The sequence below is a fragment of the Anoplopoma fimbria genome, chromosome 24 (genome assembly GCF_027596085.1).
Source record: "Anoplopoma fimbria isolate UVic2021 breed Golden Eagle Sablefish chromosome 24, Afim_UVic_2022, whole genome shotgun sequence".
Taxonomy (NCBI): domain Eukaryota; kingdom Metazoa; phylum Chordata; class Actinopteri; order Perciformes; family Anoplopomatidae; genus Anoplopoma; species Anoplopoma fimbria.
This window is the reverse complement of record NC_072472.1, coordinates 5,438,882-5,454,244: the sequence shown is the minus strand read 5'-3', so window position 1 is coordinate 5,454,244 and position 15,363 is coordinate 5,438,882. Positions and strand designations below refer to the sequence as shown.

The 15,363-nt window shown below is 39.4% G+C and overlaps 1 protein-coding gene across 1 annotated transcript in view; it reads left to right on the top strand.

Annotated features, from left to right (window-relative positions):
* Nucleotides 1-2,794, top strand: part of LOC129113728 (microfibrillar-associated protein 3-like) — a 4,937-nt gene extending 2,143 nt beyond the window's left edge. The window contains exon 3 of the mRNA XM_054626184.1: nucleotides 317-2,794. Within this exon, the coding sequence (XP_054482159.1) occupies nucleotides 317-1,059 (743 nt within the window). The 3' untranslated portion in view covers nucleotides 1,060-2,794. The remainder of the gene's footprint in view (nucleotides 1-316) is intronic.
* The last annotated feature ends 12,569 nt before the right edge of the window (nucleotides 2,795-15,363 follow it).

Here is a 15,363-nt window from a genome sequence, read left to right as displayed (position 1 = left end):
TAAGCATAGTTTTTACCCAGAGGCATAAGGTCTTTTTACTATTCCCTAGTCATACATGGCTTTGCATTAGAGACCATAATGGCTTTATTGCTTTGAGTAATCTGATATATAAACTACTTATATCTAACCAGATAGTGTTTTGAATGCTGATCTGATTCAACTGACATTAAGTACATTTTAGATTAAGCTAATGTGTTTTTTGGCCCGTGTAAATGTTTTTGATGCATTCCAACCTTGATGGAGGATATGATGACAATTGTATTTCCCGATTCTTAACTCACATCTGTGCATTCTCTTATCTGTTTTCTGACTTCAGATGGGAAGTGGAACGTTCAGGAGAAGGGCTTCCTGAACATCACCGTGGTCTCCTTCAAGGACCGCGGCCGCTACACCTGCGTCACCGACGGGACCAAAAGCTACGCCGTCACTCTTCGCGTAGCCCACACCGACAGCGGCCTGGGCCTTTACTACGTCATCGTCTGCCTGGTGACCTTCACCATCATCATGATCCTCAACGTGGCGCGCCTCTGCATGGTCAGCAGCCACCTGAAGAAGACCGAGAGAGCCATCAATGAGTTCTTCCGCACCGAGGGCGCGGAGAAGCTGCAGAAGGCGTTAGAGGTCGCCAAGCGCATTCCCATCATCACGACGGCCAAGACGCTGGAGCTCGCCAAGGTCACGCAGTTCAAGACCATGGAGTTCGCCCGGCACATGGAGGATCTGGCTCGTAGCGTCCCCCTGCCGCCGCTCATCCTCAACTGCCGCACGGTCACGGAGGATGTCGTGGAGACGGGGAACGCGGGGCCTCACCACGCGGAGAAGGTCGGGATCTCTGTGTCGAGGACCAGACAAGCTATCGGCCCTCCATCCGCCGACAGAGACGGGGAGGAGGTGAGTCAGGCGCTGCTGCCAAGAGGAGGGAACAATGAAGGCGGCGTTTATGTCAAAGTTTCCGTCCACACAGTGTCTGAGAAGATGGAGAGCGAGGAGAAGGATGCTGGGATGAGCCTCCATGTGCCAGGCTCACGGACAAGTATGTGCTACGAAAGCAACGTATAGGCTGTCCGAAACTGAATCCCATCAGGAGACAGACACCTCACACTTCAGACGGTGTCTAACTGTAAATTCTTAGAAGAGAAGAAAAAAAAAAAAATAATAATAATTGTGGGGTCTGTTTACCTACTAGATTTTTGGAATTCTGGTTCTCCATTTTGGTTCTCACTCTTATCAAATACAGGGTCAAAATTTTGTCATAGTAGGAGAAGAAATCAAAACAGCTATCTCGCCATGTACAAGTTGATTCTGGATGTTTTACACTTGTTCTTCCTTTTAGATGGGCACGGGTGATCTCGGACATTATAACTTGAGGTGTGGCGATCAAAATACATGCTGAGTCATGTTCCTCCTCCTTATTGCATAAAGGTGTTTCCATGTGATGTTGAAAGACGCGCAGTAGGTCCAATTATTCTTTCAAAAATCAGAATCCTTCAATTCTTAGAAAGTTGCAAAAAAAGAAAAACGCAAATTGCGACCGTCAACAGAGCTCATAATTCTATTTTATCTTGCCTTAAATACGTTTACTCTTTAGTTATCATGTTTGTATTGTGGGATCTCTTCTACTTTCATATATCTGCTGCTAAGCTGTGTTCCCACAGAATGGAGCTGATTTTCCTAGACACCATTTGCTGCCTTTTCCCTTTGACAGTCAGTCAGCTTCCACAAAACAAAATGTTTTAATTAGATATAATTATTCCACTGTGCCGATTGTTTTCATGTCTCTGAATCCTGTCGATCATCTGACACTCTCAGGAAGAAGTGGGAGACTTTGAAATAAGGCCTCAAAAACATGTCAAATCACAGAGAAGGGATTGATATCTCCACAACTCTTTGTTAATCAGGATGGCAAATAATTACAGGTTAGCTTTTTTCTCCAGAGTGACTGTTTCTGTGAAAGAAAAAAAAAAAAAAAATCATTAGCAATACACAATGTTTGAGGATTTTCTTTTTAAATGTTGAAACAAGCTTCCAGCTACTTTAACTTTCAGAAGCAGCAGAGGAACTGAAATATATACTTGATTATTTTTGCATCATAGCTCCAATGTCCACTGTGATGGAAAATGTCTGAAATTGTGCTCATAAATATGCAGCTGTAATGTATCATATTTTGATGTGTGCATGCCTTGAAAAGTCAGGGACTTTCATTTGTTATGAAGAAGGTGATTCAGCGTTTTCTCTCTGTATTTGTAGTGACATTTGTTAGTATAGAACGTAAAATGTGACTCATTTTGGGGCAAGTTTGTAATTTATTTTTTGTGTTGTGGTGCAGATCATCCATGTGCAGGTTAAGGTGACTAATGACACCAGTGTCTCTAAATGGGGTCACAAAGCTTAAAAACACAAGACACACAAGAGTTTTTTTATCATATTCCAATATACATTTTTAAAAGTAACAATGTGTGAAATGTTTTGACATTTTTTTTCTGAGCCCTTTTTAACTCTTAAAAAACATTCAAAACATTTTACATCAAAAAATTACTTTTCTAATAGGCCACTGGGTGGAGCTGTTGGGTAAAAGATAACTTTTGCATATCAGCTATAACCTTGGTGCTTTTACAACTAAAACATTCCTGGAGTTTGACTGCTGTGGATGAACACTTGATATCATTTATAAAGAGGAATGTGAGAGCTGAACTTTGACTTCAGATTTCTGCGACTTATTTTAAAATATGTATTTGTACAAATGTCTGAACATGTGTAAAGCTAGAATGTCATATTGTTAATATGCACAGTGTCAGAGATTTATCCGGGGTCGGGTCGGGGGGGAGCAGCTCAAGCAGGGGCAGTGTCAGAGATTATACCAGAAAATACTACTCACCTCATCTTTGAATAGTACTGTAAAACAACACAGTGTCTCCAAAGTCCTTTACTCTGTTCATGGAGAAATAAACAAAAACAATGAAAATAAAATTGAATTTTTCCTTTTTATTTAAAGCTTTAGTTGGTAATGTTAAAAAAAGGTGTGTAACTGAAATACCCAGCCCTGTGTTGCCAACCTCTTCCAAAGAAAGTAGTTAGCAGCATTAGCTCTAAATGTTGCTAAATCTAGCGAGAAATTTCTCAAGACAGCAAAACTGACCCATCCCTTCAGGCCTCCCTCCACTTGTAAAAAAACATCAATATGAATGTATAATAAAAAAAATTGAAAAGAATTTAAAATAAAAGAAATTGAGGTCAATTTTTAAACGGGTTAAGCCTATATGTATATACACAAGCCTGATGTTTTATTCTCAAAAGAAATGTATCAAAAACAAATAAATTCTGAGTTAGCCTTTGTCAGAAATCACTGAATACTTTTGAACATAAATCAACTAGCTGTTGTTTATGTGCAATCACCCACCAGCAACACAGAATCCAGTTCTTATATCTTGCACCTGAGTGTAAATGATGCACTGAGGCCTCATCAGGCTCATCCTGCACACTGCTGCAGAGTACTCACAGTTCTTTCCCGGACGTTGATATCTTAGAGCACAGCTATCAAAGTGTTCGAGTCTGCCCTACCTGAAAAATATCAGGTTGGAGAGCAGCCCAAATAACAATAACCTTGGGCCTCTGTGTTGAATAACTCAAAAAAATCCATCCTTCTTCCCTTTCCTGTCCTCTCTGGAGGCAAGCTTATCTAAATAGAATTGATTGGTCTGAGCGATCGTTCATCATGCCGAGCCAAAGCCGACGTTTAAGGAGAATGGGAAGGAAGATTTTAAGGATAGAATATTTCTAGCGGGGCCCTCTGTGTCATCAAGGTAAACCAAACAAATTCAGGCTGAAAAGGAAGGACAATGCATGTGTATGTGTGAGGAGGGAAAGAAATATATATATATATATATATATATATACACACTCACTGACGTTCAAAAGTTTGGAGTCACCTACTACATTGACGTTTTTCTTCTTTCCTTAAGTAATTACCTTTTAAAGGAGATGAAATGAGTATTAACAAATGTATAACTTACAGTTAAAATAGTTAAAAAAAAGCCCGAAAAGAAGAAAAAATGGATGATTAAAACTTATATTTAGTCCCCATTGTGTTACATGCCAGGAGATAATTCTATTGGGACCATTTTTCTCCCAAATACCGATCAATTTTCAATTTATTTTATAGTCGAGGAAAACATGAATGACCCTAGATCATTGTTCAAACACAACAGTGATTGCTTTCGGGCTCTAAATATTTTGGGTAGCGTTTTTTCTTCCGCAGTCTACTCTGAGGTTAGATTGAATAGGTTTGAACCGAGTTTTGTCAGTCCATAGTATGTTGAGCTGATATCCCAACAGTGCTAACCTCAGGCTGACCTTCAAGGTCTATTGTGACGTTTAAGAATAGCTTTGCGTAACAATAGGTCTGTTAATATTCCAGCTTGCTACAGGCATTAAAAGCCTTTCAAAGACTTGTGTGTGCGTGTGTCTGTGTGTGTGTGTGTGTGTGTGTGTGTGTGTGTGTGTGTCTGATTATATATACTTATAAAAGAATGAAGCATGTGCATGCAGTAAATTTGGGCCTCTTGAATTTAAATTGCTCATAAAAATCGGGTCGGAAGAAAACTGTTGCTAATTGCATTTTATTTTCCAATCAGCTTGAAGGAACAAGAGAGGAAAAGGGAAGCAGAGAACAGTAGATGATGAATTAGATGACACGATGGGAGAAGTGCTTGTCATATCTGTTCATTAGACGAGAGGACTCGGCGCAGATGCAGCAGCAATCGTGATTAGCTCTGCTGTACCAGCTGTGTGTGTGTGTGTGTGTGTGTGTGTGTGTGTGTGTGTGTGTGTGTGTGTGTGTGTGTGTGTGTGTGTGTGTGTTGTGTGTGTTTACTTTCATGATTCACTGGCATGATCCCAAACACAGTGTTGCCCTCTTAGCTTTGAGCTGGATTGTCTTGTACACTGAAGGACAAACTTATACACCAAACTTTTTTTTTTTCCTCTGTATAGACGGTTAATTGGGATATGGACATCCAAAATCTTATTTTTTTTCCACACCCTCAATAGCACAACTTCACACTAACATTATAGATGGATAAACTATGTGGCCAATAAAATATGTAGCCACCGGCACACTACAACCATGATCTGAGTTTGAGGTCACTTAATAGGCCAAGGGTGAGTGCTAGACCTTCTGTCAGCCTTCCAGATCATTCCAAAGGTGGTGGATATGGATAAGCCCAGGGCTCTGTTTAGGCCAGTCAAGTTCTTCAACTAACCTCCCACATACAAGGAAATAGAGTTTCTCAGATGTGTTTCAAAATGATCTGAACCACTGTAATATTTCAACATCTGCAAGTTTGGCTCACAATTTGGTTTAGACATTCATGAAACCTGATGAAACCTTGGGACTTTGGTGACATCATCAGGTAAACTTTGAATTTGTCCAATACTGTCGTTTATAACCTGCAAAATGCAATCCAATCTGCTTCAATTGTACTTTGTGTTTGGTGCCAATTAGCACATGTTAGCATGCTAACACAAGATGGTGACTATGGCAAACATTATACCTGCTAAACATCAGCTTTATAGCATTGTCACTGAGATAATGTTACCATTTTGTCATTAGCATTTAGCTCTGTATGCATGGCTGTAGACTCATAGCATTGTTATTCATTGTCTTCTCAATATCTTCTATTTTCTAAGATTTTCAAAGTGATAAATAAGGAAAGTTTACATTCTTACTCTTCCCTTTGGCTTTAAATTCAACTGTACTCCATAGTACTGACATCCATCCAAAGCAACCTATTTACAGCAAATGTAGGTTACAAGCTTGTTTGTCCTTAATTTCAAATAACCTCCACCGACCCGCGAAACGGTCCACGCCAGGTTGAACAGCAACATGTGCCAACAAAGGGCTGGGGGCGCGGTGGCTGACCTGATTCTCTGCAGGGTCTCGCTGCTACAAACAGCCCGCTGTCAAGCACTAATGGGAAATAATGGCTGCAGCAGCATCACAGCGGCGGGCCGGGCTCGCTGGGGACCGCGGTGAAGGTATTGGGGTCACATCTTCCGACGGCTCCTTGCATCCTCGGACAGATACATACTGCACGGGGGGAAACATCTGGAGGGAACGTGGCGAGCAATGACGGTGGCAAAATGAGGTCGCATGGAAAGGTTGTGACTAGGAGGAAGTCAGACGAGCTGATTTGTGTGCCCATGAAGCTTTGAAGGAAGTTGTGGATCAGTCACCAAGGGTTTTCGGGGTGGGGGGGGAAACACTGCACCGTGAGATTGTTTTACTGGGAAACGTCATCATCATTGTGCACATTGAAAGCTTCCGGGAGGTCTTTCCTTCCTTTGATGTAATCCTCAGGGGGTCAAGGGAAGAATGTAAAGGAACATTTGATAATGCTTTATTTTACGGGTCAATAATTACAGATTTTTTTGAGCTTCATATAAACCCAAGTATTTATTCATCCATTACTCTCCATATATACTGAATTATGTAGTTTGTTGTTCTTTTTAAAATGTATTCTATAAATGCAGCTGACTGTAAACAGGTCATCAGCATCCATTGAGAGTAATTGGCATAACAGTGAATTGATTGACTCAGAGAGACAAATACACTTCTAAGGATATTGAACACCAACATCACATCACTGATTCCAGCTAGGAGATTGTTGCTATTTTTCACTAATTAATATACAGATGTTACAGTTAAAACTTTTTTAACCCAGATTTTATGTTCCCATGTGATGACCAAATCTCTGTAGATCCAGAGTTTAGAATATGCTTCATGCAATAGGAAGTGAGGAGAGAAAATAAAATTCAAAAGAGCTACTGATCAGGCGCCAGAGTGCCTCAAAGTGTTTCAAAACCTTAACAGCGTGCAGCATATGGTGTAATATGATTTTTTCTTTAATCTTAAGTGTTTTTTTAAATTCTAAACAAAAACAAAAATGACAAGCCTCCTGCATTATGTTTATATAACCCTGTTGGTTGGGAACACTCACGAAATGTGGATCCATTGTGAAAAGGGAGGACTTTGGGGATGGCATTATGAAAGGATGTTTCTCCTTGTGGGAGTTAGAAAAGCAGTTTTCACAAGTTCTGATCATGGCTGCTGCTAAAGAAACGTTCGGGTCAATTCCTGCTCAATTTAAAACATTATAGATCAAAGGAGAACATTTTGAACATAGAACATTTGTGGCTCGCTTCCTTCTCTAAAACAAGATGATAGCTTCATATTCTGAGCACACCTGAAGGTGTTTGTTTGAAGTCACAATCAAAACCTAGCATTATGTGAGTCTGAATAAGACCATGATTAAGTTCCTCAAATTAAGGCTCTGCATTCTGTAGAAAGGGCCACAGAGGTCCGTTTCATTGCCATTATCATCCTTCCAACAAAGGTAATCGTCATGTTTTCTTCATGGGAAGCTTGTCCTCTGCTCCAGCCTGCAATTTAAAACGCTCCAACTGAGTTATGGAACATGTCATGTGGCCTTTTTTGTTCATTTTCCATCACAGATTTCTTTTTAATTTTACAACCTACAGGCTTAACATCCTGCTCAGTCTACCTACATTATATTCATCCTCATTTGACGTAAGCAGACTCTGTTAAGTTTCCATTTGTGCTTGTTTGAATAGAAACCAGAATAGAAATATATATATATAATTTATTACTGAGGCTGTTTCTTTGGTGAATATGTTTTTATAGCAAGACAAAAGACAAAACACTAACAGAACAACAAAGGAGTCAAGAACAATGAATACAGAACTGTTGACAGAGTTTAGTCAGGAAATAAAAGAATATTTATTTTAGTTGTGTGTTGTGTTGATTGAAAGCAAGTCTGGCCTGAAGTCTTTAGTGTGACTCTATTAATATAGAACTAAATTATGTTCTCACTCACTTTATGGTCTCAATCACAATCACTGCCTTGATTATGAAACAGGCAACGATTTTTTTAATTAGTGAGGCGCTACATTATGGGCCGAGTCATCGTGAATGGCCGGCATACAAAGTGCAGGACTTGGACTGATGTTCGCATCCAGAGGAACATCTGGGGTAAGATTTAGGCAAAAACATCGGCTAAGGTTAGGGAAAGATTGTGTTTTTGGATACATGATAATAAACACGTTGTGTTTAGTGACTTTTTCCCGTACTACGCAAAACAGTGGAATGATGACAGAGAAAGTCGTGGGTATTGGAGGTCTTGGAGGTTTTTGTCAAACTCCTGTTTTTTTGATTAAACACACAAGATACTGTGCAAACGTTTGATTTGTGGTTGTGTTCATTTAAATCTACTTTTAAGTTACATTAAATTGATTTAGCTACTTACTTTTCCCCCAGTGCAATTGGGGATCGACACAAACAACAAATCCTAACATTATTGGCTGACCTGACCAACCATCCATCCATCCATCCATCCATCCATCCATCCATCCATCCATCCATCCATCCTTCCATCATTCAGGGGGTACACCGTAGACTGGACACCTGATTATCTCGGGGCTCATGAGCTGCCAACTGAGCCATATCTTCCAATCATCATTACATTTAAATTGAAACCAATGTTTTTAATATCTAGATTTGTCTAGACTTTTTTATTTATTTAGAATAGGTCTTTTGACTCAGACGTTGGAGTGACCTGAGTATAGTATGGAGTAGATTTATTTATTTTTTCGCACCAAAACAGATTTGCTTAGCCATTCCTACTCTAATTAGCAGTGTTTTTTTTTTCTGTTGCACATATTGTGTCCTGATGCTCTCAAATACAAACTTCACCATAGTAGATCAACTAACTAGATTGTGCCCTTGTCGTCATTTCGCTGGCGGTTAACGGCTCCGTGGGCATCACTTGGCCGGACGGTTAAATTAGATGACTCGTCCTCGACTTTTTGGCTGTGTGGTTAAACATTGTTTCACGGCCTGGACTCGGCCTGGACAGATTTACTGAGTGGCAGACACACTATAAATATGCAGCAATGAAACTCATGAAATATTTATTGACCAGCTTCTTCCTCCATCTTTTCACAGACAGGTGGGATGTTCTCCTCTGTGAAATAAGACTGGAAGTTACTGGATAACATTACTGTAATGACTGCAAGTTACTATTCAAGCCACTATTCAAAAAGGAGGAAATTCAGCTCTGGTTATATTTACATAAATCAGCCTAAGACAAGCTGTCAGAGGCAGTCCCATGCTACAGAGCATTATTTCAGGACTTGCCAACATCCAACATGGGCTCCATACGAGCTGCACAGCAATAACATTCTGTCATATGTAGGTCATGGCAACTGGCAAGTCAATTATGCAGTTTGTGCTAAATCTTCAAACACATGACACACTGCAAACAAGTTTGCTATGTGTGAATGTGTGTGTTGGCATCACATCTGTTACAATAGCTGTTTGTATCTACATTGTTCCAGGATATTCAAGGAGACTTTAGGGGAAGCTTATAATGCAGTAAAGTCCGTTAAGTTTTAGGACCGTGATAGACTTTTATTGTTGTTTTCTGTCTCTTTATTGCAGCAAGTTGGGCTTAAAATTAAACAAAGGTTGTAGCGTGAAACTGATGTCTTTGATTTGAGACAGCGTAGTAAATTTTAGCCTTTTTTCTATATGGTCCCTGAGTTTTATTTTATTTTACATGAAGGCATCCAACTGATCACGTGTTTCAATTCTGACAACCAGACTGTTGTGGAGGCTCGTGGTGGAAAACATACAACTAACCAAGACATAAAATGTTTTTTATTAAAACAAAAAACGGTGGTTTTGCTTTAGAAAATGGTTGGCAGCTACATATAGCTGATCTGTACTAAATGGAGTAAAACATGCAAAATGGAAAAGTAACACTAGTTCGTTTCCTGTGAAACATAGAATTCAACCCTCACAACTCTATTAAAGTTTGATCTGAAGAAAATTCTAAAACTTTGAAAAAAAAAGCTGGCTGGCCTTTCCAACATGGCAAGTGTATATGGGATGTTTCATGCAGGGAAGATGGCTGCAGATGAGAAGGATATGAAGCTTGGGTTTTAAGATTAAAGGAGTGTCCTTGTTTTACTCAGAAAGTTTAAAAAAAAAAAAATCCTCTCTCTGTACTCGTGAGACATCCTACCATTTTAATGCTTCATTTCTCCACCGTCTACAGCCTTGGGTTCATTTCTCTGATGTTCTCGTTAAGCTCCCCTGAGTGGCTGCTCTTGTATGACATTGACAATCTACGTAACGTCTTATTTCATGTCAAATTGTACGTGAAACCTGGGAGGCCTCTCTTTGTTAGTGTCAATTACTTTACGTGGCATTACCCTGAACTGAAAAAGAACAAAAGCATTCGCTTGTGTAGAGGAATCAGTTCATTTTTCTTCCAAATTAGATGTTGGATCTCGAGCCGTTAGGACATTATTTTTACTCAAGGTTGTCATCTGCCTCAGAGCTCCAGTGACTCATTCAAAAAAGAAAAAAAAAAACACACACTCCTCAAAACTTAAATTGATCCAGGTGAGGATGAGGCGACCATCTCATCCGCCGTTAATGGCTTAGTTTTATCGTTTTTGAGACCTGCAGCTGAACGGCGCCGCAGACAAACGCTGTCAGGGTGTGATTGCTCATTTGGCAGCACTTTTAACACAGCGAGTTCTTCAGAATGCTTTTTACACAAGGAGAAGCACCACATGGGAGCAACAGCTTGTGTAAACAAAATCTTAAGCAAACCCACCCACCCGTAAACAGCAGACAGCCTCGCACTCAATCCCCCCCCCCCCACACACACACACACATTTCAAAACACAAACAAATTTCCTCATCCTTCCACCACCTACAGTGCATCACAAGAACAGCACTTTGCTTCATAAAGACACTCATATGCTGTGCGTTTCTCTGATGTCTTCACGCTCCAGGTTGGGGATGTCATTAACAGACTACTGAGCAGCTCAGATAGTAAAACCAATTAGGAGTCTGAATATGCTTCTCTAATGGAGAGACGAGCCAAGGGGCCTCTGCCAATGAGGTAATGTTTACGGCCATGTTTGTTTGTTCTTCAGTCTGTCCGTTATTGGATGTTGTGTAGCACCTTATGTCACTGAAGTTATAGACAAATTAACATAAAACGACGAAAAAAATAGGTTCAAGCTGTTGAGGTCGGTTGACTGGTGATTGAAAAGTTTTGTGAACAGAAACAGCCACCCATATTGTGTTTCTAGAAGATTGTTTTAAAGAAATTTGTGCTCTGGGCCTCATGCAAGAACCACTCGTATGAACAGATTTGATCTCAAATTAACAGTCTGTAGGATTAAGGGAGATAACAGGCAGAATTTGAATATAATATTTCTCTCTATGTTTTAATTAGTGTATAATCAGTGTAAACAAATATTTGTTCCCCCCTTAGAATGAGCTGTTTATATAGACATACAGAGGATGGCCATGTGGCACCGCCGTGTTTCTACAGTAGCCCAGAACAGACAAACCGAACACTGGATCCTTTAAGTGGCTTGTACGCTGATTTAGGAGAATTTGCCCCATTCACTAATTTTCTCTTTTTTAAATTTACGAGTGGTCCAGACCTGTCGTAGGAGTCATGTGCAATTAGTCTGCTTTTGTCAAAGGCAATTTAAGTTTTTCACTAATGGATTGTGTATTCCATTCATTTGCAATTGCTTTGCAATTACTAAAAGCAATTTTCAGTTTGAACAGCATATATAAATTACACTTCATAATTATGTTGGCATTATCCTTTTTGACTCTGCAATTTAAATTAAAGGAAAATATAATTCAAAATGTATTAACATAATAATGATATGTCACCATTACTTAACAAAAATGTACTCACTCAGGTTTTTTTCAGGTTTCTGTGTTTAACTGTTGTATTTGTTATTAATCAGAAATGTGATTTTCTGCAAGATTTCTAACCTTGTGTAGAGCCTCTAGAAAAAAAGAAAAAACATAAAAATGTATGTGATGCACCGACAGAAATGCAGGTATCAAGTATGCAGCTTCTCTGAGTCTATTCTCCTGCAGTATGGAAGCTTATGTTGTCTTCGAGCCTTGTGTCAGCATGCACAGTCAAACGTGTTAAGTACAAGCATCCATGGAGCATTTCTGTGTGTTTATTGCACTCTGTGTTTAAAGTGATCCTGATATGGCAAACATCATCCTCCCCCTCTCTCACAGACTCACATACTGATGTGCTTTGAATTGATTTCCTGACTGGCCGGGTTTCCTTCTCTTCCCTGTCTGTGAGCATCCTGAGGAGTCAGTTAATGGTGCGTTACTAACTCCAGCCCAGTCATCCTTTACATGCTGCTCCCACAAGAGCCCCTTCACCCTGAATATCCATTACTGCCAGACCGTATAGTAACGGCAGGCCGTGCTCATAACATATTTATGTATGCGGCCTGAGGGAGGCTTGTGCTCTGAATGCTGATGTGATGTTCAGGTGTCACATTTTGATCACTTATGCAAGTCCACATGTTTCTCTAAGAAGTTGCCAAACCGTACAAATGTCCTATCAGTTAGAGAAACATCTCATCGGCAAGACCCTGTCTGTTGGGATGAGGGGTCACGTTTTTTTGGGTGCAATGGATCTGAGCGGTCTTACGCTGTATTTTGTTGCCATTTGCTGCTTGCTTGAGTGCAGCTGTTGGTAATGGTACGCCTGACCTTGTGCAATCTATTTCAGCAAATAGCTTCTATTAATCAGAGGTTGTGTTTACATGCACCAAATATTCAGTTTTTTTTGCCCTTATCCCAAAAAGACAAATTCCTTCTAAGCTGTTTACAATGCTAATGAAAATGAATATTCCACTTACATTCCCAGCCATGAAGCCGTGCATACTTTGAATAACGTAAATGGTGGCGAACTGTTTGACAGTGTGAACTACAACCTCCCTCTTTCATGCCTGCTACCACCTTCTTGCATTGCTTTGTTTGCTTACAGAAAAACCTGTTGGTATCCCGACTTTTATTATGTTTAAAAGTAATGTGTTTCTCTCTTCGACTAGAAACTGTGGGCTTTTCTTCTGGGCGTGCTTTTTCTGCAAACTGGTCTAAGCTGGTTTGTGTTTAACTGTGGTAGAAACCCTCTTTGTGACACATATTCCAAATCCACTGTATACATGTTCAAAGAAATCTCCTAAAACCCAATTATTATTGGCTTATCCCACATGTATTAATGTGTAAACAGTAGGAGTGGCTCTTATCCTGTTCAAAAAGGTAACTGAACATTGTGTAACACCGAAAATAACAGAACACCAATTAATTAATGAATTAGAATGCATTATTTAATATATAGGACTATATTGTACTCTGTCTAACTAATTTATATCATTTAATTCAGCACTCAACTCCCTGGTATTCCTCAAACAACTTTTAACATCATTCTGTAGCTGTGTTAAAAATCTTATTAAAAACAACATTGTTTTTCCAATGTTTTTCTCATTTATAGTGTTAGAGAGGCAAAGTTCAAAAAAATTATTATTGTATTAACATGAACTATAACAAGCTTCGCTGAAGAGGACATGCTAACACGTCTATAGTCCTCACAGTTGAGGCCCTTTAAATTAGAGCCCAATTTCATTCATTTAAAAACCAAATGAAGCTTTACACATGTAAAATGTTACTTTGCTGAAATGGATCTCTTTTTTCATGAATACCAAGGTTTATTTTCTCCTTTTTTACACCTGCATAAGACAGTATCAGACAATCATAACAAAGGCTTTCATATTTGGCAACAGTTAAATGGCAATGTACTGTAGTTAAAAACAGAAATTGATAACTTACTTAACGTATATATATATATATATATATATTTTTTTTTTTACATCTCGCATAACAGATGTTGTTCTTCAATAAAGCCCTTACAAACTGCACTCATATAGCAGCACTTCGGCACCTCTTGACAATCAAATGACAACATGTTCTTATAAATAGATGCTGAGTGCATCGGCGCTGGAAAGTATGTTCACAACGACTAATTGGCTGTACGTCTTGCCATGTGAGAAATACAACATCTTGCATAACATAAAAGACAGGAGGTGTCCTTATAGTTTCTATAGTACATAATAGCACTCTCTTGAAGGTAAGTACACAACATATGTAAGATGCTAAACTTCTGTACATATGTGTCTTAAGTTTCTTACAAACATTCCCAGTTATGATCTTTTCCTCCACCCAACCATGGAGTTTTGTTGCCTTACCTTTAACACTGTTATGTCAAAACTACTACAAATGCCCTTCATGAAGTTCTGTGACCTACATAGATGTTTCTCTATTGCAAAATATGTAAACTGAAGCTCTTTATAAAATCAAGGATAAAGTCCCGAATAAAGCATGTGCATCAAAAGGCTGTCACTAACCCACTGGTAAAAAGGACTGCAGGTCTGGCTTATTATTTGATTCTGACTTAATCAAAGGGTGTGAATTCTCCTTTGATCAGAGCATGTGGTTTTTCCCTTTTAGATCCATACCAGATGTGTTAATTTAAACAGCATTCGGACAGTAATGAACAGAGCCGCATTCTGAACAAGGACAGAATCTTTTGATGTTATAAATACTTTTTTCACATGGACATGGCAAACATTTGCTTGTGCAAAACTACCCTTTGACGGCCCTCTCGAAAGTCTACCTCTTCTCTAAAAAGGCAGGACAGTCTTCCTGAAGTAGCCATTTTTTCTCCTATAAATATTTGATTAGAAATTAGCTTCAATGCACCACTAGCCTCCCATAGAAAATTTTGTGTGTAACCTTCTAATAACCCAACCAGACAGATGTGTGTGGCACTTCTAATAAATGAGAAATTATCGATTTATTATAAAAATTGAAAGGGAAAGTTAGTCGTCGTCAATCATGATGCCCATATTACTTGCATACTTTTTGTTCGAGAGAAAAAGGAGGAGCAGAGCTGGAGATAGGAGGGGACTGGCTGGGACCACCAGGAGCTCGGTCATCATCCACTTTAAAATATCAGTGAGGCAGGATGAAATGTCTGGCAAGGACAGATAGAGCTGGGTATCATCAGCATAGCAATGGAGGTGATATCTGTTATGTAAGAAAGGGGTCCAAGCACCGATCCTGGAGGTTCCACCCGTGGAGAGGTAATGACGCTTGGACACCTGCTGCACCAGAGATACCCAGTTAGGTCAGGGTGGACAGACAATCTGAGTTCTGAGGGGTATTGTGTCTTGTGCTGAAAAAAAAACAGCATTAAGACAGAAATTGCTCACAGACTCTGTAAAGCACAGGTTTGTATATTGTCTTTAAATGTAGTTTCTCTCTCAGAGTTAAACTTGAATATATATACAGTATATATATGCAATAATTTCCCCAAGGGTATGATTATAGTATCTTCCACATGTAAACGATGCGTTGATTTAATGGAATACACA